General features: G+C 44.8%; 1 protein-coding gene across 20 annotated transcripts in view; it reads left to right on the top strand.

The window, feature by feature from the left end:
- Positions 1-25,338, top strand: part of LOC112235800 (CUGBP Elav-like family member 2) — a 218,136-nt gene that overhangs the window by 190,207 nt on the left and 2,591 nt on the right. For 4 of the 20 annotated variants that reach the window (XM_042311682.1, XM_042311678.1, XM_042311681.1 and 1 more), the window contains 7 exons: positions 5,512-5,742; positions 6,649-6,712; positions 13,776-13,907; positions 19,169-19,276; positions 23,392-23,571; positions 23,950-24,093; positions 24,653-24,824. In XM_042311682.1, coding sequence (XP_042167616.1) covers positions 5,512-5,742; positions 6,649-6,712; positions 13,776-13,907; positions 19,169-19,276; positions 23,392-23,571; positions 23,950-24,093; positions 24,653-24,780 — 987 coding nt within the window. In that variant the 3' untranslated portion in view covers positions 24,781-24,824. Of the gene's footprint in view, positions 1-5,511; positions 5,743-6,648; positions 6,713-13,775; positions 13,908-19,156; positions 19,277-23,391; positions 23,572-23,949; positions 24,094-24,652; positions 24,825-25,338 lie in introns of all 20 variants that reach the window. The other 16 variants (XM_042311689.1, XM_042311692.1, XM_042311695.1 and 13 more) reach the window with 12 other exon arrangements.

Below are 25,338 nucleotides of genomic sequence, written 5' to 3' on the forward strand. Positions count from 1 at the left end.
AGCTCTGTCAAGGAGGAATGGGCCAAATTTCACCCAACTTATTGTGGGAAGCTTGTGGAAGGCTACGTGAAAAGTTTGACCCAAGTTAAACAATTTAAAGGCAATGCTACCAAATACTAATTGAGTGTATGTAAACTTCTGACCCACTGGGAATGTGATGAAAGAAATAAAAGCTGAAATAAATAATTCTCTCTACTTTTATTCTGACATTTCACATTCGTAAAAAAAGTGGTGATCCTAACTGACTTAAGACAGGGAATTTTTACTAGGATTAAATGTCAGGAATTGTGAAAAACTGAGTTTAAATGTATTTGGCTAAAGTGTATGTAAACTTCCGACTTCAACTGTATCATAGAATTGGCGAGGGCACTAGAACAGTCTGCAGCACCTGGTCTCACCCTACTAGAAACTGAAGTCAAATGTCTACTATTTTCTGATGATCTGGTGCTTCTGTTCCCAACCAAAGAGGGCCTACAGCAACACCTAGATCTTCTGCACAGATTATGTCAGACCTGGACCCTGACAGTAAATCTCAGTAAGACACAAATAATGGTGTTCCAAAAAAGGTCCAGTTGCCAGGACCACAAATACAAATTCCATCTTGACACCGTTGCCCTAGAGCACACAAAAAAACTATACATACCTTGGCCTAAACATCAGCGCAACAGGTAACTTACACAAATCTGGAAACAAGCTGAGAGACAAGGCAAGAAGGGCCTTCTATGACATCAAAGGAACATAAAGTTTGACATAACAATTAGGATCTGGCAAAAAAAAACTTTAATCAGTTATAGAACCCATTGCCCTTTATGGTTGGGTTAGGGTTTATTTCATTTTTGTTTATTATCTACTTCACTTGCTTTGGCTATGTTAACTTATGTTTCCCATGCCAATAAAGCCCCTAAATTGAATTAGAGAGAGAGAGAGAATATATGTATGACTCCTATGCACTTCTCAGTATTTGGTGTTCAGATATACCTTATTCAGGCTCGTAATGCGCTCTGCAGGTGTGGCTACCTTACGCACAGTGAATAAATGTCATTCTGAAAACCCTCCCACTTGCTGGCCAACATATTGTCTTGAGGAGTTTATATTCAATAGGGTTTTCAGTAGATTTCTCTTAAGCCATCCCTTTAAATACGGTGAACCTTTTAGTTCACATTTTATTTCACAGGCTAGAATATATTGAGAGAACAGTTTCAAAATATTAGGGATAAGTGAAAGAAAGCCATCTCAATATATACATATTTGTCTCAGTTTCAGCACCAATTGGTAGATTTAAAAATACTCTAGTCTTTGTAGATTCATTTAGGTTTGGGAAAGTATTTATGAAACATGAAAAACAGGTTTAGAGATACTGGAGTTACGCATGAAGGAAAGAAAAGGGTGGTTTGATTCGTTCTGAAAATTGCCACATTCTTTAACCCATGGTAATGTTGGAAGATTAGTGTACATAGAATTATAATAGGGAGAATAGTGTATAATAGTAGGCTATACCCTCATCTATTGCCTTGCTGCACTAATCATGGAACTGTGGGATGCAGCCTGGTCTTATAGACTAAACGTAACATAGTAAAAGTACATCCGGGACCCCCAAATTAGTATGATATTTACCTTTTTGGTATGGTTACTTAAGACAAAAACAAAAGTAGTGTATTTTGTCGGACGTATAACGCGAACGTCTAGCAACCCAAAGTTGCGAGTTGAAATCTCTTCACGGATAACTTAAGCTAATTAGCAACTTTTCAACTACTTACTACTTTATTAGCTATTTAGCATGTTAGCTAACCCTTCCCCGAACCCTAACCTTAACCCTTTAACCGAACTCTTAACCCTAACCCCTAGCCTAGCTAACATTAGCCGGCTAGCTTACGTTAGCCACCTAGCTAGAATTCGGAACATATTATACATTTCGCAAAATCGTAACATTTACTACATTTTCGCAAATTTGTAACATATTTTACCTTTTGCAAATGCGTAACATGTCATTCGTAACATACAGTATCATACGAAACAGGTGATGGACATCCACAAATGAATACATACCATACGAAACGTAACATATCATACAAAAAGGATTTACCTTCAGAATAATATGAAATGCTCTGAGACCAGGTTATGGGATGACACAGACAAGTATGTGTTGGGTTCAAACTGTTACAGCTCGGTCTGCGCTCCACTCCATATAACCATTTAATTAGCATAAATGTATTTTTTCAAATATATTATCAACTGGTACTAATGAGCCTCAGCAACAACCACATGGCCGTGACGACATTTGCAGAGGAAGCAAATGAAGGTAAACAAGAGCCAAATCGTCATCAAGGCAACTGGGTACTGGACTTCCTGGTGCGGGCCGGGTGGTGAGGGTAGGCAACAACATCTCCTCCCGCTGACAATGTCATTAAATGGAATGATAATGTCGGCTATACCAACTGAAGGGAACTAACAATAGTTGAATATGTGTGGTTATTATGTCTACTGGCAGTCAACATTGACAGTGGATAATGTTTAACATGATGGAAATAGAGAAAGTCGGGGTAGCCTATAATTAAGATATTCGAGAGTGCCCATCCCTACAAGTTAAAAGGCTCAGCCTTTCATAAACTTTACTGTGGGGAAGTTATGTGTTGATATGCTTACATTTGCTGCCGTATGACTGGTTTCACATTTGTCTTCCGCGATTATAAGGTTAAATGGATCAACAAGTGTCATTTATACTTACGATACCCTTATCCAAATGTATGACTCATTTACCTAGCTCTTATCAATAGCTCTTATCAATAGCTCTTATCAATAGCTCTTATCAATAGCTCTTATCAATAGCTCTTATCAATAGCTCTTATCAATAGCTCTGGTCAATAGCTCTTATCAATAGCTCTTATCAATAGCTCTTATCAATAGCTCTTATCAATAGCTCTTATCAATAGCTCTTATCAATAGCTCTTATCAATAGCTCTTATCAATAGCTCTGGTCAATAGCTCTTATCAATAGCTCTTATCAATAGCTCTTATCAATAGCTCTTATCAATAGCTCTTATCAATAGCTCTGGTCAAGTTGTAAATTTGAGTGCATGGAGAGCGGTGTTATTTCTATCGGGGGAAAAAAGAAAGTAGATGCTTTTTCCACTTGGAACCGGTAGTTTCACTAGACTTTATTTGCCTGCGAAAGTGGTGGAATTATTTGGGAATTAAGTCGAGGTCAGACTACGGCGTATCTGCAGACACACCTCCGCCACAACGTCATGTCATCTCCACCCCAAACGAATAGCGTGTGAGTAGCATGCTGTTCTCATGCTCAAGTTCAAGGTCAGAATATGCAATGAGAGAGAAGTGCATCAAAAGGGAATTATGCTCTATTTACGCATTCTTAACTCAGGTCAGAAATCCCCCCTTAGCCCAAATCACTCGAGTATCAGTCTCTGGAGCTCTATGGCCCCTGCCCCTCCACCCCCTCCCAGGATCAGCCTCTCATTCTGGGCCGTGTTTTCCAGGCCTGCTGGGTGTCAGCTGGAGTAATGAGATATTTATCAGAGGGAGAGAGAGAGAGCCCCGTCTCCAGGGGGAATACGCTCTAACACAAGAGGCCCCTGACTGACTCTCCTCCGAATGCAATTTTCTCCTTTCTTTATCTCTCGTCTGATCGTCAGAATGAAGGGAGGAAATAAGTGCTGGAGAGAGGGAGTAAATATGGCTGAGCTGCCTTCAGCTAAAGAGACATGTTCATCGGCTGATAGATACAGTCAAACCCTCAGAGATGAACACACAGTGAGAGACGCACACACCCACACTCAGACGGTCACTCAGACAGACACACAGACACACAGGCCAGCCCTATAGTATGATAGAGAGGTGATATATATATATGCCATCTGGTTAGGATGGCGAACACAGTATGAGCCAAACCCCGTCACAAACTCCCTAACTGAGTCTGAAAACTCGCCTCCAACTAAATGTTTCAATTAAAAGCGTTTTATTCTCCCGTGGCAGATTGTGTGTGTTTGAGCAGGTTTTCCCCCCCAGTTAGGCTTTGAGTAATGTACTGGTGTGATATGATAGATTATAATGTCTGTGGTTTAGTGTCCTCTGCTGTGTCTTTTTTGTTACAGCTCACAGTTTAGCGTGTGTGTGTGTGTGTGTGTGTGTGTGTGTGTGTGTGTGTGTGTGTGTGTGTGTGTGTGTGTGTGTGTGTGAGTTATTTTTACTTTTTTAATCAAATGTTATTTGTCACGTGCGCCAAATACAACAGGTGTAGACCATACCGTGAAATGCTTACTTACAAGCCCTTTACCAAAAATGTAGTTCAAGAAAGAGTTAAGAAAATATTTACTAAATAAACAAAGTAAAACATTTAATAAAAAGTAACACAATAAAATAACAATGACCAGACTATTTACCAGTACCAAATTATTTTTCCTTATCCAAGCTGTTATCGATTATTCAGACTCAAACAGTACTGTCACCAGCAAAGACACAAACACACACATGTAGAGGACACACACACACACATACAGAAACACATGTACCTCATTTACGGACACAATGCTCTGATTCTCTCATTTTCTCTCTAAGCTCTCGAAATCTCTTTCTCTCACCTCTCTACCTCCGCCTCCCCGTCCCTCTGACCATCTCTGTTCTCTCTCTCTACCTCCGTCTCCCCGTCCCTCTGACCATCTCTGTTCTCTCTCTCTACCTCCGTCTCCCCGTCCCTCTGACCATCTCTGTTCTCTCTCTCTACCTCCGTCTCCCCGTCCCTCTGACCATCTCTGTTCTCTCTCTCTACCTCCGTCTCCCTGTCCCTCTGACCATCTCTGTTCTCTCTCTCTACCTCAGTCTCCCCGTCCCTCTGACCATCTCTGTTCTCTCTCTCTACCTCCGTCTCCCTGTCCCTCTGACCATCTCTGTTCTCTCTCTCTACCTCAGTCTCCCCGTCCCTCTGACCATCTCTGTTCTCTCTCTCTACCTCCGTCTCCCCGTCCCTCTGACCATCTCTGTTCTCTCTCTCTCTACCTCCGTCTCCCCGTCCCTCTGACCATCTCTGTTCTCTCTCTCTACCTCCGTCTCCCCGTCCCTCTGACCATCTCTGTTCTCTCTCTCTACCTCAGTCTCCCCGTCCCTCTGACCATCTCTGTTCTCTCTCTCTACCTCCGTCTCCACGTCCCTCTTCATCTCGCTCTTTCTTTTCCCCACTCCCACTCTCCGTGAGATGATGAAATACTTTTAGAACTCAGGAAATCGCTTTCTGTGGAAATAAACCCATTGTGGACTGTAAGATAACTGGCCCTTATGGGAAGCTAGTCCCTTCCCCTTAGTTGTGTGTGCTTGTTAGTGTCGTGTTACGTGTGTGTCAGCGTGCATTGTACCTATGTTGTGTTAGGTTTAGTTTGTAACCAATTTCTTGTGAAACCAATCAAATTTTGGTATATTTTGAATATGAATTTAGAAAATTCCTTGTGCAATACTGAACCCTGTCTCCCCCTTCTCCCCCACCCTCCCTCCTCCCTCCCTCAGGGCTGCTCGTCTCCCATCGTGGTGAAGTTTGCCGACACGCAGAAGGACAAGGAGCAGCGGCGCCTGCAGCAGCAGCTGGCTCAGCAGATGCAGCAGCTCAACAACGCCACCACCTGGGGGAGTCTGACAGGGCTGGGCGGCCTCACCCCGCAGTATCTGGCTGTAAGAGGACACGCCGCGTCGCCCACCCCTTACTGCAGCCCCGCAGCCAACGCATCCGTCGCCGCCGCAGTCAGTGCCACCCTCCCTGCCCCCCACTACCCTCCCTGCCGTCGCCAACCGCTGACCCCCCCCACGTCCACACCCCCAGAGAGTCAGACCCTGCTTCCTACCCCTTTCCCCCTCTCCTCTCCCTTAAGAGTCCACTCCCCCCTCCTTCTCCCTCTCTCAGGGGGTATAGCCGTGACAGGGAAATGAGGCCTTTGAATCATAGGGGTCAAGGTTCAATGGGCGGGGCCAATCGCTGGTGCGATCCAATAAGAGGTCTTTCCCATGTCTAAAACCATCATCCTATTGGGTCACAGTGGTGATTGGTTGACAGATTGGCACGTGGTGTTCAGAAGCCTCATTCCCCCTCCCTTCTTCAGTACTTTATAGCATTTCAGAACCCCCCTCTCAACTCATTCTTAGGACCCCCTTCCTTCGGTAGCCTCTTTCAGAACTGACCCTCTTCCTCTTTCACTCTGAAACCTTCTGTCCCCAAATTCTCTGAAACAGACCAGTCTACTCTTCCTTGAGTCCCCTTCATCACAGCTAGGATCTTTCCTGAAACTGTAAAAGTGTAAATAGGTGTACTAGTTGTATATGTACTGCAGTAAATGTACATAAGCCTTTGAGGGTTTTTTTGACAGTTACTCTGTGTTCTATTCTGAAATTGTACATGTCTCAGGGACTTAGTGGTTAGATTAACATTAGTAGATGTCATATTCAATGTTTATATAGCCTATAGCTCACATGCAGTAATGCTACCAAGATCATGAGGATACTAGCAGAGAAAAGATAGTGAGGGTGATCACTGTTTGTATTTCCAATCATTCCTCCTCACTCTGTTATTATTTTCCTATCTCTCTCTCTCTCTCTCTATCTATCTCTCTCTCTCTCTCTCTATCTATCTCTCTCTCTCTCTTTCTCCCTCAGTTGCTCCAGCAGGCCACCTCCTCCAGTAACCTTGGAGCCTTCAGTGGTATCCAACAGATGGCAGGTGAGTCCAGTAGATGTACACACACACACACACACACACACACACACACACACACACACACACACACACTGAGTAATATTCTAGAAACTATGCAGCAACTAGTTTTCTAAGATGTCGCTGTTGTTCATATTTGTCTTGAGTCTGTTATCCATCAGGACAGAAGAGTGTACCAGGCCTCAAAGGAGGGATGTTTAGTCCGGCACTAAGGCAACACAGAAGGAAAATAGAGAGAGATGAGAGAGGAGCTCTGCTCACTGTTTCCCCCTGTTGGTCACCTTTGTCTTTTCCTCTGCATGTTTTCCTACACACACTCCCACCTATCTCTCTCCATCCATTATCCTCTTTGTCCCGCTCCTTTGTCTCTGTATCTCCTCTCCTTCTTTCCTTCAATTGCTTTCTCTGAATCCCCCACCCTGTCATCCCCCCCCCCTCTTTCTCCCGTCCTCCTACGCCCTGCCTTTCTCCCTCTTGCCGCCTCACTCCCACCCTCTCTTTCTCCCTCCCTCTCTCTCTCTTTCTCGCTCTCTCCCTCTCCTTGGGTGCTCAGTAAGCTGTCAGCTCCTAATTGTAGACTGTTTAGCTGGCTGACAGAGAGAAGCAGAGGGGGAATATTTATAGCAGCTATCGGCACAGGAGTACTGTAATTGCCAGCACCGCTGAAGGAAAAAATACATTCTAATAAGTAGTGCAAAACTCGACGGATTTCAGGAACTGGTTGTTGCAGGGCAGAAATAATGTATTCCTAAAGTTGTAAGCTCATTGGCTCAAGTTTTTAAAATGTGTATCTGTGTCTTGCAAAGTAGGTGGGTTGAGCGTTCTGGACACGGGGACATTTTTGAGAGACCGTAATGTTGGTTGATGTGGTGGAGTTGAGTGAGGATGGGCTCTGAGGATCTTTTACCTCAGTGAATGGCTGTTAGAACTCTCTCTCATACACACACACACACACACACACACACACACACACACACACACACACACACACACACACCTACAGAAACGCTCAGGGACTTGGAACTGGAAGCGAAATCGCGGCTGCATTCCGGAATCCTTTTGGCCGTCCATCTGTCGCTGGGCAACCGTACGTGATTGGCAGTAGATGTGAGACAGCTCAGTGACATCTGGTCCCAGTCTTCAGCATGAGGAGTCGGAGAGCTGTGAGAGGCTCAATTACCCCAATGAGCATTCAATTAGAGCCAGCTAGCTAGCTAGCGCTTACGATAGAGCCCCAGCCCAGCTCAGCCCAGGCGGCATACAGAGGCTCCCTAAAGCTATACAGCCCAGAGTACACAGCACAGCCTGCCAGCTGTATAGCCCCAATACTGGAGCTTCCTCTTTCTGATACAGTTGAAGTCGGAAGTTTACATACACCTTAGCCAAATACATTTAAACTCAGTTTTTCACAATTCCTGACATTTAATCCTAGTAAAAATTCCCTGTCTTAGGTCAGTTAGGATCACTACTTTATTTTAAGAATGTGAAATGTCAGAAAAATAGTAGAGAGAATGATTTATTTCAGCTTTTATTTCTTTCATCACATTCCCAGTGGTTCAGAAGTTTACATACACTCAATTAGTATTTGGTAGCATTGCCTTTAAATTGTTTAACTTGGGTCAAACTTTTCACGTCGCCTTCCACAAGCTTCCCACAATAAGTTGGGTGAATTCTGGACCATTCCTCCTGACAGAGCTGGTGTAACTGAGTCAGGTTTGTAGGCCTCCTTGCTCGCACACGCTTTTTCAGTTCTGCCCACAAATTTTCTATAGGATTGAGGTCAGCGCTTTGTGATGGCCACTCCAAGACCTTGACTTTGTTCTCCTGAAGCCATTTTGCCACAACTTTGGAAGTATGCTTGGGGTCATTGTCCATTTGGAAGACCCATTTGCGACCAAACTTTAACTTCCTGACTGATGTCTTGAGATGTTGCTTCAATATATCCACATAATTTCCTCCTCATGATGCCATCTATTTTGTGAAGAGCACCAGTCCCTCCTGCAGCAAAGCACCCCCACAACATGATGCTGCCACCCCCGTGCTTCACGGTTGTGATGGTGTTCTTCGGCTTGCAAGCCTCCCCCTTTTCCCTCCAAACACAACGATGGTCATTATGGCCAAACAGTTCTATTTTTGTTTCATCAGACCAGAGAACATTTCTACAAAATGTACGATCTTTGTCCCCATGTGCATTTGGAAACCGTAGTCTGGCTTTTTTATGGTGGTTTTGGAGCAGTGGCTTCTTCCTTGCTGAGTAGCCTTTCAGGTTATGTCGATATAGGACTCGTTTTACTGTGGATATAGATACTTTTGTACCTGTTTCCTCCAGCATCTTCACAAGGTCCTTTGCTGTTGTTCTGGGATTGATTTGCACTTTTCGCACCAAAGTACATTCATCTCTAGGAGACTAGAATGCGTCTCCTTCCTGAGTGGTATGACGGCTACGTGGTCCCATGGTGTTTATACTTGCGTACTATTGTTTGTACAGATGAACGTGGTACCTTCAGGTATTTGGAAATTGCTCCCAAGCATGAACCAGACTTGTGGGGGTCTACAATTTTCCTGAGGTCTTGGCTGATTTCTTTTGATTTTGATGTCAAGCAAAGAGGCACTGAGTTTGAAGGTAGGCCTTGAAATGCATCCAAAGGTACATCTCCAATTGACTCAAATTATGTAAATTAGTCTATCAGAATCTTCTAAAGCCATGACATCTTTTTCTGGAATTTTCCAAGCTGTTTAAAGGCACAGTCAACTTAGTGTATTTACACCTCTGGAATTGTGATACAGTGAATTATAAGTGAAATAATCTGTCTGTAAACAATTGTTGGAAAAATTACTTGTCATGCACAAAGTAGATGTCCTAACCGACTTGCCAAAACTGTAGTTTGTTAACAAGAAATTTGTGGAGTGGTTGAAAAACTAGTTTTAATGACTCCAACCTAAGTGTATGTAAACTTCAACTGTAAATGTTGCATTTTCAGGACCTGGGCTCTCTGCTGTTTGACATGCCAGATGAAGTGTAGCCATTGCACATGAATAGCTTCCTTAGATCTCAGTCTTTATGAACAGGTACAGTAGAGACGTTTGATATTATAGATAGCGGTTCTGTCCATATTAAAGTGATGGTAAACTGGTAGCGTTGATGAGTCTTCTGTTCTGCTCTCTAGTCAAACCAAATCAAATCAATTTTATTTGTCACATACAAATAGCTGTGTCTCCTAGTCTTAGTCATCCTCTGGGGCCGTCAAACTCAACTCTGGACCTCGAAGCCAGTTCCACTGCCTTGTTCCGTTGTTGCCCTCTAAGCAGGGACTGATTGGGTGCAAGTAATGATCAGGCAGATCAGAACACCAGCCAGCTCTGCACCGCGTAGGGTGGGAGTTGAACACCCTGTTCTTGGGAATGGTGTTATAACCTGTTTCGCTTGATTAAGTGGCATTAGGCCTCCCATCTGTGTGTGTGTGTCTGACTGACTGACTGAGTGTATAGAGTGTAGGGTCAGATCAGTGTCTCTCCACTCAGCCGAGCCTGATTGAGTCATCCGCTCCACTCTAAACCCACAAAGTGACAAAGCCACTCGACAGCGCTGCCCTCCATCCGCAGAGTGGAAAAATACCGTGTGTTATGCAATAGCATAGGGACTACTTCTAACACAGCACATACCGTGTGTTATGCAATAGCATAGGGACTACTTCTAACACAGCACATACTGTGTGTTATGCAATAGCATAGGGACTACTTCTAACACAGCACATACCGTGTGTTATGCAATAGCATAGGGACTACTTCTAACACAGCACATACCGTGTGTTATGCAATAGTATAGGGACTACTTCTAACACAGCACATACCGTGTGTTATGCAATAGCATAGGTACTACTTCTAACACAACACATACCATGTGTTATACAATAGCATAGGGACTACTTCTAACACAGCACATACCGTGTGTTATGCAATAGCATAGGGACTACTTCTAACACAGCACATACCGTGTGTTATGCAATAGCATAGGGACTACTTCTAACACAGCACATACCATGGCTTTCATCATACTTTATCAGAGTGTTAGTGTGAAACAATGGTCAGACTGAAGAAGATGAGCTCTTCTCGGGTCTGTCTGGTTCCTCTTCAGGTTTCTTTCTCCTTTTGGAGTTCTTCCTTAACACTTAAGCACTCTGTGACAATTGAGTTTCTTAAAAAGGGCTATGCTAATAAGATTAAAAATTGTCTTATAGAGATGTGTTTTACAAGAATGATGTTGTTTATCAGGATGACTGGTTGGAACAAGTTTTTCACAATGTGCTACTATATATATTTATAATGTCCAGGTTGTGAAGTGAAGAACAGAACTGTATTTTCTTGGAAATGGAGATTATTTTCTGAGGTTAAAGGCATGTATATGAGTAGACAACAGCATGTATATGAGTAGACAACAGCATGTATATGAGTAGACAACAGCATGTATATGAGTAGACAACAGCATGTATATGAGCAGGCAACAACAGACAGCTGGCGGATGTACACGTGTTGTTTATCGCATGAGAAGTCCGCACTGTGACTGCGTCACACACACACACACACACACCTCCTGTCCAGACCGGTCGTCACGGCAACCACAGAAACGGAACATTCTGATCAGGCTGTTCCCGGAAGAAGAGAGGACAGAAGATTTCAACGCTTGTTCTTCCACGCTGTCAGACGGGCCAATCGGGACACGAGCACCTCACTAACCAATCATACTAGCGCCTTCTCTTTATTGGTCATACTGGGTTGAGCCATCTCGTCCAATGAAAACTGTTAGTGGAAAAATAATCATCCTAACGCCCTTTAACCATTCACCCAGGTGCCAAAATCTTCTTCATGGTGTCTCGTTCATGTGATGTTGTGTGTGTGTGTATTGTGTGTATTCATGGTACTGTATATACATTCAGACTGTATATACGACACATACCTCGCATTTGACAAGGTGTCCGCCCCTTTTTCCTGGGTCCACAGGAGTGTTCTATAAACGGGGTAGTTCTCTCTGTGAGTTGGTCGTTGGGGCTTCATTGCTCTGTCCTACAGAGTGAGTCTGTCTGCCTTATGGAGCCTTGACCAGCTGTCTCTCAGTAAGCTAAACAGCACTTCAGCTACTACGCCATATTTCTCTATTCACACACACACGCTCTGTCTCACGCACACAAAAACACACACACTCTCTCTAACTGCTCACATACACACTTTCTCTCTCTCTCACACACACACACACACACACACACACACACACACACACACACACACACACACACACACACACTCTAAATGCTCACATACACACTTTCTCTCTCTCTCACACACACTCTCTAACTGCTCACATACACACTTTCTCTCTCTCACACACACACACACACACACACACACACACACACACACACACACACACACACACACACACTCTCTCTAACTGCTCACATACACACTTTCTCTCTCTCTCACACACACACACACACACACACACACACACACACACACACACACACACACACACACACACACACACTCTCTAACTGCTCACATACACACTTTCTCTCTCTCACACACACACACTCTCTAACTGCTCACATACACACTTTCTCTCTCACACACACACACACACACACACACACACACACACACACACACACACACACACTCTCTCTAACTGCTCACATACACACTTTCTCTCTCACACACACACACACACACACACACACTCTCTAACTGCTCACATACACACTTTCTCTCTCTCACACACACACACACACACTCTAACTGCTCACATACACACTTTCTCTCTCTCACACACACACACACACACACACACACACACACACACACACACACACACACACACACACACACACTCTCTCTAACTGCTCACATACACACTTTCTCTCTCACACACACACACTCTCTCTCTAACTGCTCACATACACACTTTCTCTCTCACACACACACACACACACACACACACACACACACACACACACACACACACACACACACACACACACTCTAACTGCTCACATACACACTTTCTCTCTCACACACACACACACACACTCTCTAACTGCTCACATACACACTTTCTCTCTCACACACACACACACACTCTCTAACTGCTCACATACACACTTTCTCTCTCTCACACACACACACTCTCTCTAACTGCTCACATACACGCTTTCTCTCTCTCACACACACACACACACACACACACACACACACACACACACACACACACACACTCTCTAACTGCTCACATACACACTTTCTCTCTCACACACACACACTCTCTAACTGCTCACATACACACTTTCTCTCTCACACACACACGCTACTGTCACACACAGTGCAGGGTGCGAGGTTGACCACCCCTGCAGGTGTTTAATGGTCGTTACTTTAACATCAGTCAGAAGCTGGCATGGCCTCATTAATTATGCCTAAGTGATGGCCCATATGCTAATGCCATGTAGCTAATGAGTAAACCAGGCTACAGTTAGCCTACATACTAGACTAGAGTTGCATACTGTACATTATTTACTGCCTCCAGAAACCTCACGGCACAGAGAGAACAAAGCTCTATGTTAATGTAGAGTCCAAATGCCTTGTTATACTACACGTTGTTATCTGTAAAAGACAACAATAGAATCAAACAGGAAGCTAGACAAAGTAGGGTAGATGACGTCTAGAGATGTTCCACAGGTGTTTATGGAAGCGCTTGGACAGGCGGTTGCCAGTGCCGTCTCTTCCTCCTCGCAGGAGTTTATGTCCAGCCTGTCCGTGTCTGTCTGTGGTCCACAGTTGTCAGGATCACCTCTGTCTTGGATTGGTCATACACCCCCCCCGAAAAGTGAACCGAGATAGTACGATAGTATTGTATTTATATAGCACTTTCCACCTCGACCACCATTCATGAGTAACACTCAGCTTGTCAACCCGAGTAGACGCCTCTCCTTCGGCGCCCACGCGGTTAGCACCCGGTTCGGATGCGGTCCAGACGTGGTCCCCAGGTTTGACAACACCCTCTCTGGCTCCTCTCCTCCAGGTATGAGTGCTCTGCAGTTGCAGAACCTGGCCACTTTAGCAGCGGCGGCAGCGGCGGCCCAAAACTCAGCCGGCCCCAACGCAAACCCCCTGTCCTCCAACGTGGCCTCCCTCGGAGCGCTGGCCAGCCCAGGTAACGCCGCTTCAGAGGGGGGGTCAAACGCGGGGGACACCTGCCCTCCTGTCCTACCACCACCATCCTTTTCACTGTCGTCAGCAATACCATCCTCTTCGTCATCATTGCTGATGATCAAACCATCTTCATCATCATCACCGTCAATATCTTCGTCGTAGTCATTGCCGTCAACACCCACAAGATATCGCTCCATGGTGTGTGTCCGCCATCTCTTGTTCATGCGTCGTGTTGTTGTTACCATGGAGACCCCATGCCGTGTCCATCCCGGCGCCTGCCTGCGTGTCTGTGTCTGACAGCACTTCACCTCCTCACCGTGTCATGTGACGTGCACACCTATACGGCCATATCATTCCGTGTCCCACGCGTTGTGTGTAAAAAGTACTATAGCTCAATGTCGTCTGTGATCGGTTTTCGCACTGAGAGTTGTCTGTGGGTGATGTGTGGTTGTTTGTGTGGATTTGTTGTGCCTTTAAAGTGACTCGTCTCTTCGCTTCACAAGCCCTCTGAGACACGGGAACCTTAAGTGCAGTGGAGTTGTTTCCGGGGGAGGGATGGTTGTTGGCACCTTTATGTGTCGTGTGTGATCTCTGGACGTGGCCAGGGTCTGGTGACTAGAGAGACAGACAGCAGCAGTCAGGAGTTTTCTGGAGGAGATGGTTCATCTAGGTCACATTGAGACACTCTTCTCTCCTTCTATTCCTCTTCTTCACTCTCCTGCTTTTCTCTTATTCTGCTCTCTCCCTCTGCTTTTCTCTTATTCTGCTCTCTCTCTCTCTCTCTGCTTTTCTATTATTCTGCTCTCTCTCTCTCTCTGCTTTTCTCTTATTCTGCTCTCTCTCTCTCTCTGCTTTTCTCTTATTCTGCTCTCTCTCTCTGTTTTTCTCTTATTCTGCTCTCTCTCTCTCTCTGCTTTTCTCTTATTCTGCTCTCTCTCTCTGCTTTTCTCTTATTCTGCTCTCTCTCTCTCTCTGCTTTTCTATTATTCTGCTCTCTCCCTCTGCTTTTCTATTATTCTGCTTTTCTCTTATTCTGCTCTCTCTCTCTGCTTTCCTCTTATTCTGCTTTCTCTCTCTCTCTGCTTTTCTCTTATTCTGCTCTCTCTCTCTGCTTTTCTCTTATTCTGCTCTCTCTCTCTCTGCTTTTCTCTTATTCTGCTCTCTCTCTCTCTGCTTTTCTCTTATTCTGCTCTCTCTCTGCTTTTCTCTTATTCTGCTCTCTCTCTCTGCTTTTCTCTTATTCTGCTCTCTCTCTCTCTCTCTCTCTGCTTTTCTCTTATTCTGCTCTCTCTCTCTCTCTGCTTGTCTCTTATTCTGCTCTCTCTCTGCTTTCCTCTTATTCTGCTCTCTCTCTCTCTCTCTCTTTCTTTGCCCTCCTGTCTCTCTCTACTCATTTTACTCCATTCTCCATTTGTCCTCTCTCTCTCTCCCTCTTCACCATCTCTCTTGTCCTATCTGCCTTGCTCCTCCAGTTCCCTGGTTGCTGTCTTTTCTGGAGTAGCCAAGTAACAGAGCGTGAATAAGAGCTTTGTTTAGTGTCTCTCTCTCATGAACCCATCACCCTTTGCCTGTCCTGCTCCCTGCTTTCACCCAGCTGCTTAGCATAGGTTAAAATGTGAATTCTGCTCTCTCGCTCACTCTCTCTCTCGTGTGTTCTGTGGATACTAGAGCTACATTATTAGTGCATGCTCAGACTCTGCTCAGTGCCAATGAAAGGCGACACTCTCCGTCAATTACATTTTGACTGAATATTAGTTTAAATTTGATAAAGACAGACAATTTACCATTGAGAGACTGTCTTGCTTTTCATTTGTACTAAGTCTATTTTAAGATATCCAATCTTTCTGATGCAGTGTAAGCGTGACTTAGAGGGGTGTGTGGACATTATGTCTACTGGAATATGGACACTTTCTGGACAATCAAATAAACGACTGTCTGTGAAGGACAATTGTTATTCACCCACATTGTACTTAGGGACGATTCAGCACTTAGGCATGTTCTTGTCCCTCATGATCTCTTCTTTTATATGTGTGTGTCACAATCGTGTCTGTGTGTGTGTCACAATCGTGTCTGTGTGTGTGTGTCACAAACATGTCTGTGTGTGTGTCACAATCGTGTCTGTGTGTGTGTCACGATCGTGTCTGTGTGTGTGTCACAATCGTGTCTGTGTGTGTGTCTGTGTGTCTGTGTGTGTGTCACAATCGTGTCTGTGTGTGTGTCACAATCGTGTCTGTGTGTGTGTCACAATCGTGTCTGTGTGTGTGTCACAATCGTGTCTGTGTGTGTGTCACAATCGTGTCTGTGTGTGTGTCACAATCTGTGTCTGTGTGTGTGTCACAATCGTGTCTGTGTGTGTGTCACAATCGTGTCTGTGTGTGTGTCACAATCGTGTCTGTGTGTGTGTCACAATCGTGTCTGTGTGTGTGTCACAATCGTGTGTGTGTCACAATGTGTGTGTGTCACAATCGTGTCTGTGTGTGTGTCACAATCGTGTCTGTGTGTGTGTCACAATCGTGTCTGTGTGTGTGTCACAATCGTGTCTGTGTGTGTGTCACAATCATGTCTGTGTGTGTGTCACAATCGTGTCTGTGTGTGTGTCACAATCGTGTCTGTGTGTGTGTCACAATCGTGTCTGTGTGTGTGTCACAATCGTGTCTGTGTGTGTGTCACAATCGTGTCTGTGTGTGTGTCACAATCGTGTCTGTGTGTGTTTCTCAATCATGTCTGTGTGTGTGTCACAATCATGTCTGTGTGTGTGTCTCAATCATGTCTGTGTGTGTGTCACAATCATGTCTGTGTGTGTGTCACATCGTGTCTGTGTGTGTGTCACAATCGTGTCTGTGTGTGTGTCACAATCGTGTCTGTGTGTGTGTCACAATCGTGTCTGTGTGTGTGTCACAATCGTGTCTGTGTGTGTCACACAATCGTGTCTGTGTGTGTGTCACAATCGTGTCTGTGTGTGTGTCACAATCGTGTCTGTGTGTGTGTCACAATCGTGTCTGTGTGTGTTTCACAATCATGTCTGTGTGTGTGTCACAATCATGTCTGTGTGTGTGTCTCAATCATGTCTGTGTGTGTGTCACAATCATGTCTGTGTTTGTGTCACAATCGTGTCTGTGTGTGTGTCACAATCGTGTCTGTGTGTGTGTCACGATCGTGTCTGTGTGTGTGTCACAATCGTGTCTGTGTGTGTGTCACAATCGTGTCTGTGTGTGTGTCACAATCGTGTCTGTGTGTGTGTCACAATCGTGTCTGTGTGTGTTTCTCAATCATGTCTGTGTGTGTGTCACAATCATGTCTGTGTGTGTGTCACAATCGTGTCTGTGTGTGTGTCACAATCGTGTCTGTGTGTGTGTCACAATCGTGTCTGTGTGTGTGTCACAATCGTGTCTGTGTGTGTGTCACAATCGTGTCTGTGTGTGTGTCACAATCATGTCTGTGTGTGTGTCACAATCGTGTCTGTGTGTGTGTCACAATCGTGTCTGTGTGTGTGTCACAATCGTGTCTGTGTGTGTGTCACAATCGTGTCTGTGTGTGTGTCACAATCGTGTCTGTGTGTGTGTCACAATCGTGTCTGTGTGTGTGTCACAATCGTGTCTGTGTGTGTGTCACAATCGTGTCTGTGTGTGTGTCACAATCGTGTCTGTGTGTGTGTCACAATCGTGTCTGTGTGTGTTCTCAATCATGTCTGTGTGTGTGTCACAATCATGTCTGTGTTTGTGTCACGATCGTGTCTGTGTGTGTATCACAATCGTGTCTGTGTGTGTGTCACAATCGTGTCTCTGTGTGTGTCACGATCGTGTCTCTGTGTGTGTCACAATCATGTCTGTGTGTGTCACAATCGTGTCTGTGTGTGTGTCACAATCATGTCTGTGTGTGTGTCACAATCGTGTCTGTGTGTGTGTCACGATCGTGTCTGTGTGTGTGTCACGATCGTGTCTGTGTGTGTGTCACGATCGTGTCTGTGTGTGTGTCACGATGGTGTCTGTGTGTATGACACGATCGTGTCTGTGTGTCACAATCGTGTCTGTGTGTATGTCACGATCGTGTCTGTGTGTATGTCACGATCGTGTCTGTGTGTGTGTCACGATGGTGTCTGTGTGTGTGTCACAATCGTGTCTGTGTGTCACAATCGTGTCTGTGTGTATGTCACGATCGTGTCTGTGTGTGTGTCACAATCGTGTCTGTGTGTGTGTCACAATCGTGTCTGTGTGTGTGTCACAATCGTGTCTGTGTGTGTGTCACAATCGTGTCTGTGTGTGTTTCTCAATCATGTCTGTGTGTGTGTCACAATCATGTCTGTGTTTGTGTCACGATCGTGTCTGTGTGTGTATCACAATCGTGTCTGTGTGTGTGTCACGATCGTGTCTCTGTGTGTGTCACGATCGTGTCTCTGTCTGTGTGTGTCACAATCATGTCTGTGTGTGTGTCACAATCGTGTCTGTGTGTGTGTCACAATCATGTCTGTGTGTGTGTCACGATCGTGTCTGTGTGTGTGTCACGATCGTGTCTGTGTGTGTGTCACGATCGTGTCTGTGTGTGTCACGATCGTGTCTGTGTGTATGTCACGATGGTGTCTGTGTGTGTGTCACGATCGTGTCTCTGTGTGTCACAATCGTGTCTGTGTGTGTGTCACGATCCTGTCTGTGTGTGTGTCACGATCGCGTCTGTGTGTGTGCCTGTGTCTCCGTTCTAGGGCTAAATTAACCTTGTAAAAAAAAACATGTCAAATGTTTGCTGAGATATATCTCTGCCATACCGTGGGATCCTGAACAGGAGTCTAGTGAAGGGTCTAGTTGGTTGTCTGGCACTCTTGCTTGCGCTCTTGCCTGCCTGTCTGCCTGCTTTAGGTTTGGTCATTACACGACTGCCTCACGAAGAAACGACTGAGTCCCTCACCTTTTCATCGCTAAACACGCATCCACAACTACTGTGTTCATCGTGCTCTGCATTCACATGTGTGAGGGATCTTTATATGTACACTGTTACCTGGGAGATACTCTCATTTCTCTAGGACACTCAGTGTTGAATGAGGGCAGAGAGATGTACTTCCTGCCTGTCACTCTCTCAGCTCCAGTTTGTCTGAGCAGGGAGGATGTTGTTGCTTATGTCACTAAAACGTCCAATTGGATGCCTCCGCTTCTCTAACGCACGTGCTTGTCTTGCTCTTCCTTCCTCTTTCTCTCCCTCCCTCTCTTGCCCACTCCTTCCTCTCCTCCTCCTCCCCCTGGTATCCTCTCTTCCCGACAGCGGGCACCACAGCCAACTCCTCGGGCATGAACTCTCTGACCTCTCTGGGCACTCTGCAGGGCCTGGCTGGCGCCACCATGGGTCTGAACAACATTAATGCACTAGCAGGTAGCGTCAACAGTGAGTATTCACCGACCATCGGCCGCTCACCACTCATCTCACCACCACCGCCATCGCCATCACTCAGACACAGGGATACGCTGCTGTTGCAGAGGAACGTCATATCTAGAAACCACCTCCAGTCTGTGTTACAAACATGAATAATAATACTGGTAATGATCTAAAGACGGTACTCTAAACACTATCAAATTCCACCCAAGTCCCGGATCCAAACATCTGTCACTATGACCCTCAAACTATGCCCGTGGTTGCCATGTGGCGTCCCTCTGTGTCCGCTCCCTGAGAAATCACCTGTTCAGCCTGGCTTTATGCTCCAGGCTGCACCCACCACATCCTCACAAAGACCACGGCTACCAATACATCCATCCATTTATTCATGAACCCATCCGCTTCCTGGTTGTGTCACACGGGGTGGTGCCTGTTGTAAGAGTGCTGCTGTTTATGTTGTCGCTTCACGTCTGCGCGGGGGTCGTGTACATGTCACTAGTGAATCTGCACACTCGTGTGTAAGTAGAGGTTCATTTGTTCGACAACAAAAAAAGGAAAAACCTTTTAGTAGAGAAGAAAATATTCTGAAAACAACAAAGAGTACGGAAGTGGCCTTAATCAGGTATATAAGTCTACATTGATGAGATGAGTCGTAGCAGGCCATAGCAGTGAGTTTCTCTGGCCACACTGAGTGTCTGTCCTGTCATGTCCTGCTACACCTCTGGGGGAAAGTCAAAGTGTGTCGCCTTAATCAGGGTTGTTATGACAGCAGAGATCCTGTAAAACCAGCCCATTCTCCACATATTCTCCCCTGACCTTTTCCTGCTTCTTCTACAGTTGCCATATCCACTTTATAAATCCCCCCTCCGCTCAAACACGATGAGAATGCCAGTTTCACATTAATCTTCCCCTCCCCTTTCCCCTCCTTCTTTCATTGAAGCACATCTAGGCTTTAATTGAATCGTAAAGGTCAACGGTGCAATTATTCCTGAATAAATGACTGACCTATAATTTCCAGCGCCGTGGTCATCGTTTACCTCTCTGTCAGATGGTGGCGGGCGGCGGGTCATTTGGGAATATCGATCCCCTCAGACTGTTGCCCTGCTAGGCAGTGAAGCCACACTAACAAGTGTATAGCTGTCCTTCTTTACCTTGCTGCTCGGCGTTACCTTCTAAATGGCCAAATAAGGACGGGGGCATGCCAGGGACATGCTGTTTGATTGGTGTTTGGCACTGTTGGTGTGGGGTCTGATTGGTCTAACAGTAGTGAGGTGATTTCTCCTCTGTGTGGGTGGTGAAAACGTCAGAGAGCGATAGATTGAGCGACGCCATTGAGGAGATTGAGATATTGGATCTTGAGTACACTAGCGGGTTCTGAAGTGTGGATGTTAAACTCGTACATTAGGCCTTGAGTGTCTTGTGTGTGTCGTGCAGTGTGTGTGTGTGGGGGGTGGGGGGCTAGGGATGTTGTCATGGTGATATTTCAGTGACTGGCTGCTTGTTTCTGCTGTGGTGTTCCAGTTTGCATGGGTCAGGCCAGGCTCTCCATTCACCTCTGTGTTATGTGTTTTAATGTATATTACGTGTACGACAAGTGTATTATGTGTGTGTGTGAGTGTGTGTGAGTGTGTGTGAGTGTGTGTGACAGATTAAATAAATATTTTGTGCATAACGTTACATATCCTGTACAAAATGTTTTGAAATGTGTTTTACATTGCGTATGTATGTATGTGGAGTGAATGAGTGTGTATGTATGTGGAGTGAATGAGTGTGTATGTATGTGGAGTGAATGAGTGTGTATGTATGTGGAGTGAATGAGTGTGTATGTATGTGGAGTGAATGAGTGTGTATGTATGTGGAGTGAATGAGTGTGTATGTATGTGGAGTGAATGAGTGTGTATGTATGTGGAGTGAATGAGTGTGTATGTATGTGGAGTGAATGAGTATGTATGTGGAGTGAATGAGTATGTATGTATGTGGAGTGAATGAGTGTGTATGTATGTGGAGTGAATGAGTGTGTATGTATGTGGAGTGAATGAGTGTGTATGTATGTGGAGTGAATGAATGAGTGTGAATGAGTGTGTATGTATGTGGAGTGAATGAGTGTGTATGTATGTGGAGTGAATGAGTGTGTATGTATGTGGAGTGAATGAGTGCGTATGTATGTATGAGTGTGGAGTGAATGAGTGTGTATGTATGAATGAGTGTGTATGTGAATGAGTGTGTGAATGAGTGTGTATGTATGTGGAGTGAATGAGTGTGTATGTATGTGGAGTGAATGAGTGTGTATGTATGTGGTGTGTATGTATGAATGAGTGTGTATGTATGTGGAGTGAATGAGTGTGTATGTATGTGGAGTGAATGAGTGTGTATGTATGTGGAGTGAATGAGTATGTATGTATGTGGAGTGAATGAGTATGTATGTATGTGGAGTGAATGAGTATGTATGTATGTGGAGTGAATGAGTATGTATGTGGAGTGAATGAGTATGTATGTATGTGGAGTGAATGAGTATGTATGTGGAGTGAATGAGTATGTATGTATGTGGAGTGAATGAGTATGTATGTATGTGGAGTGAATGAGTATGTATGTGGAGTGAATGAGTATGTATGTATGCATGTACACTACTGTTCAAAAGTTTGGGGTTACTAAGAAATGTCCTTGTTTTTGAAAGAAATTCAAATAACCTCAAATTGGTCAGAAATACAGTGTCGACATTGTTAATGTTGTAAATGACTATTGTTGCTGGAAACAACTGATTTCTTATGGAATATCTACATAGGCGTACAGAGGCCCATTATCATCAACCATCACTCCTGTGTTCCAATGGCACGTTGTGTTAGCTAATCCAAGTTTATCATTTTAAAAGGATAAATTGATCATTAGAAAACCCTTTTGCAATTATGTTAGCACAGCTGAAAACTATTGTCCTGATTAAAGAAGCAATAAAATGGGCCTTTAGACTAGTTGAGTATCTGGAGCATCAGCATTTGTGGGTTTGATTTCAGGCTCAAAGTGGCCAGAAACAAAGGACTTTCTTCTGAAACTTGTCATCTATTCTTGTTCTGAGAAATGAAGGCTATTCCATGCGAGAAATTGGCAAGAAATTGTAGATCTCGTAAACTGGCTCTAACCAGAATAGGGAGTGGGAGGCCCCGGTGCACAACTGAGAAAGAGGACAAGTACATTAGAGTGTCTAGTTTGAGAACCAGACGCCTCAAATCCTCAACTGGCAGCTTCATTAAATAACACTTGCAATACTTATGTCATGCAGTAAAATGCAAATTAATTACTTAAAAATCATACAATGTGATTTTCTGGATTTTTGTGTTAGATTCCGTCTCTCTTTTTTTAAAAATGTTTTATTCCGTCTCTCACAGTTGAAGTGTACCTATGATAGAAATGACAGACCTCTACATGGTTTGTAAGTAGGAAAACCTGCAAAATCGGCAGTGTATCAAATACTTGTTCTCCCCACTTTATGTGGATATTCCATAAAAGGTTTCCAGCTACAATAGTAATTTACAACATTAACGATGTCTACACTGTATTTCTGATAAATTTGATGTTATTTTAATGGACAAAAAATGTGCTTTTCTTTCAAAACAAGGACATTTCTAAGTGACCCCAAACATTTGAACGGTAGTGTAAAGTAAGTGAGTGAGCGTGTATGTAGAGTGTGTATGTATGTTGAGTGAGTGTGTATGTATATTGTGTGTGTGTGTGTGTGTTGAGTGATCGTGTGTGTGTGTGTGTGTGTGTGTGTGTGTGTGTGTGTGTGAGTGATCGTGTGTGTGTGTTGAGTGATCGTGTGTGTGTGTGTGTGTGTGTGTGTGTTGAGTGATCGTGTGTGTGTGTGTGTTGAGTGAATGAGTGTGTACTATATGTATAATGAGTGTGTGTGTGTTGAGTGATCGTGTGTGTGTGTGTGTGTGTGTGTGTGAGTGAATGAGTGTGTACTATATGTATAATGAGTGTGTGTGTGTGTGTTGAGTGAATGAGTGTGTACTGTATGTATAATAAGTGTGTGTGTGATTAAACACAACCTGCAGTGGAGCTCTAATGAGTAAGTGCACTCTTCTTTTTGTACTGTTGGGTTTTATGTAAAGTTGCACAAATGCTCTCAGGTATGGCGGCCCTGAACGGAGGCCTGGGCGGCGCGGGGCTGACCAACGGCACGGCGGGCACCATGGACGCGCTCACACAGGCCTACTCAGGGATCCAGCAGTATGCAGCCGCAGCCCTGCCCACCCTCTACAGCCAGTCCCTGCTGCAGCAGCAAGGTGCCGCCGGCAGCCAGAAAGAGGGTCAGTGGGCGTGGGGTGGAGCCAGGGGGTGGAGGGAAGGGACAGGGGGAGGGAAGAGACAGGAGGGTGGAGGGGGTTCTGGAGAGTTGAGGGGGAAGTGAAGGAATCAAGCGGTGGAGTGTTGGGAGAGAGGTATGCACTCCCAATACAGCCAGAACCGACTGCAATAGTCGAACTGGCACAAGAAGCTTTCTAGTGAGATTACTAATGCAACAACGATACTAACCACGGGTAGCCAGAAACAGGTTGGGCACTGAGGGTAGAGAGGAGAGCATAGTGGGATAAAGACGTATGCATTAACTCTCTATAATCTCTTCACTCTGTATGTCTCTGGGTTTAACCCTTACCCACTACTGTCCCGTGTCTCTCTCCTGTTAGGGCCTGAAGGTGCCAACCTGTTCATCTACCACCTGCCCCAGGAGTTTGGGGACCAGGACATCCTGCAGATGTTCATGCCTTTTGGAAACGTGGTCTCTGCCAAAGTCTTCATTGACAAACAGACAAACCTGAGCAAGTGCTTCGGTACGTCCGCCAGCAGAAACACACTGAAAACACACAACACCTGTGTATGAATGACATGTTGTGTTCCTGTTAGTCCGCCAGCACAAACACACTGAAAACACACAACACCTGTGTATGAATGACATGTTGTGTTCCTGTTAGTGCACCAGCACAAACACACTGAAAACACACAACACCTGTGTATGAATGACATGTTGTGTTCCTGTTAGTGCACCAGCACAAACACACTGAAAACACACAACACCTGTGTATGAATGACATGTTGTGTTCCTGTTAGTGCACCAGCACAAACACACTGAAAACACACAACACCTGTGTATGAATGACATGTTGTGTTCCTGTTAGTGCACCAGCACAAACACACTGAAAACACACAACACCTGTGTATGAATGACATGTTGTATTCCTGTTAGTGCACCAGCACAAACACACTGAAAACACACAACACCTGTGTATGAATGACATGTTGTATTCCTGTTAGTGCACACTCTCTCTCTCTCTAACTCGCTCTCCCTCTCTCTTCTCTTGTACCCGGTCCATTTCCTTCTCTGTCTCCCAGGCTTCGTCAGCTATGACAATCCCGTGTCGGCGCAGGCAGCCATCCAGGCCATGAATGGCTTCCAGATCGGCATGAAGAGGCTGAAGGTGCAGCTCAAGCGCTCCAAGAACGACAGCAAACCATACTGATCTTAGCACTAGGGCCTATCTGCTCCCATGTTACCACTGCTAGGGTAAGTCCCCATACGAGCCACGACCTCTACACAGGGACTGGGGGAGGGAAGTGGAGGGAGGGGGGAGACAACATTTGACCACCAGAGGGAGACACTACTTTCTCCTTGAGTTTTTTTTTTTTTTTAGCTTTTGTGTTCAGCAGTATTATTTATTATTACTATTATGATTTTTTTTTTGTATTATCTTTCACATGAATGCTTCCATTACCACCTTTATTTTGTGCCACTTAAAAAAAAAAGTAGCTATCATCGGTAGCTTTTTCAGTTGTAAAACATATTTAATTTTCTACGTGATTATTTATATACTGTTATGAGAATTATTTCGTTACTCGAAAAACAGAGTAAGAAAAAAAAACAGAACCTATATGATTTTGTTTTTTCTCTTTGTGAACCTGAGGCCTGATAAAATGCTGAGATAAAGGGTTCATTTCTGACACACCACGCACCGATATGCACATGACCCTTGACCTCTTGGTGTTGGTTTCCGGGCCAACCACCGCTGCTTCTCTGACCC

Source organism: Oncorhynchus tshawytscha, linkage group LG33 (assembly GCF_018296145.1).
Source record: "Oncorhynchus tshawytscha isolate Ot180627B linkage group LG33, Otsh_v2.0, whole genome shotgun sequence".
Classification (NCBI taxonomy): domain Eukaryota; kingdom Metazoa; phylum Chordata; class Actinopteri; order Salmoniformes; family Salmonidae; genus Oncorhynchus; species Oncorhynchus tshawytscha.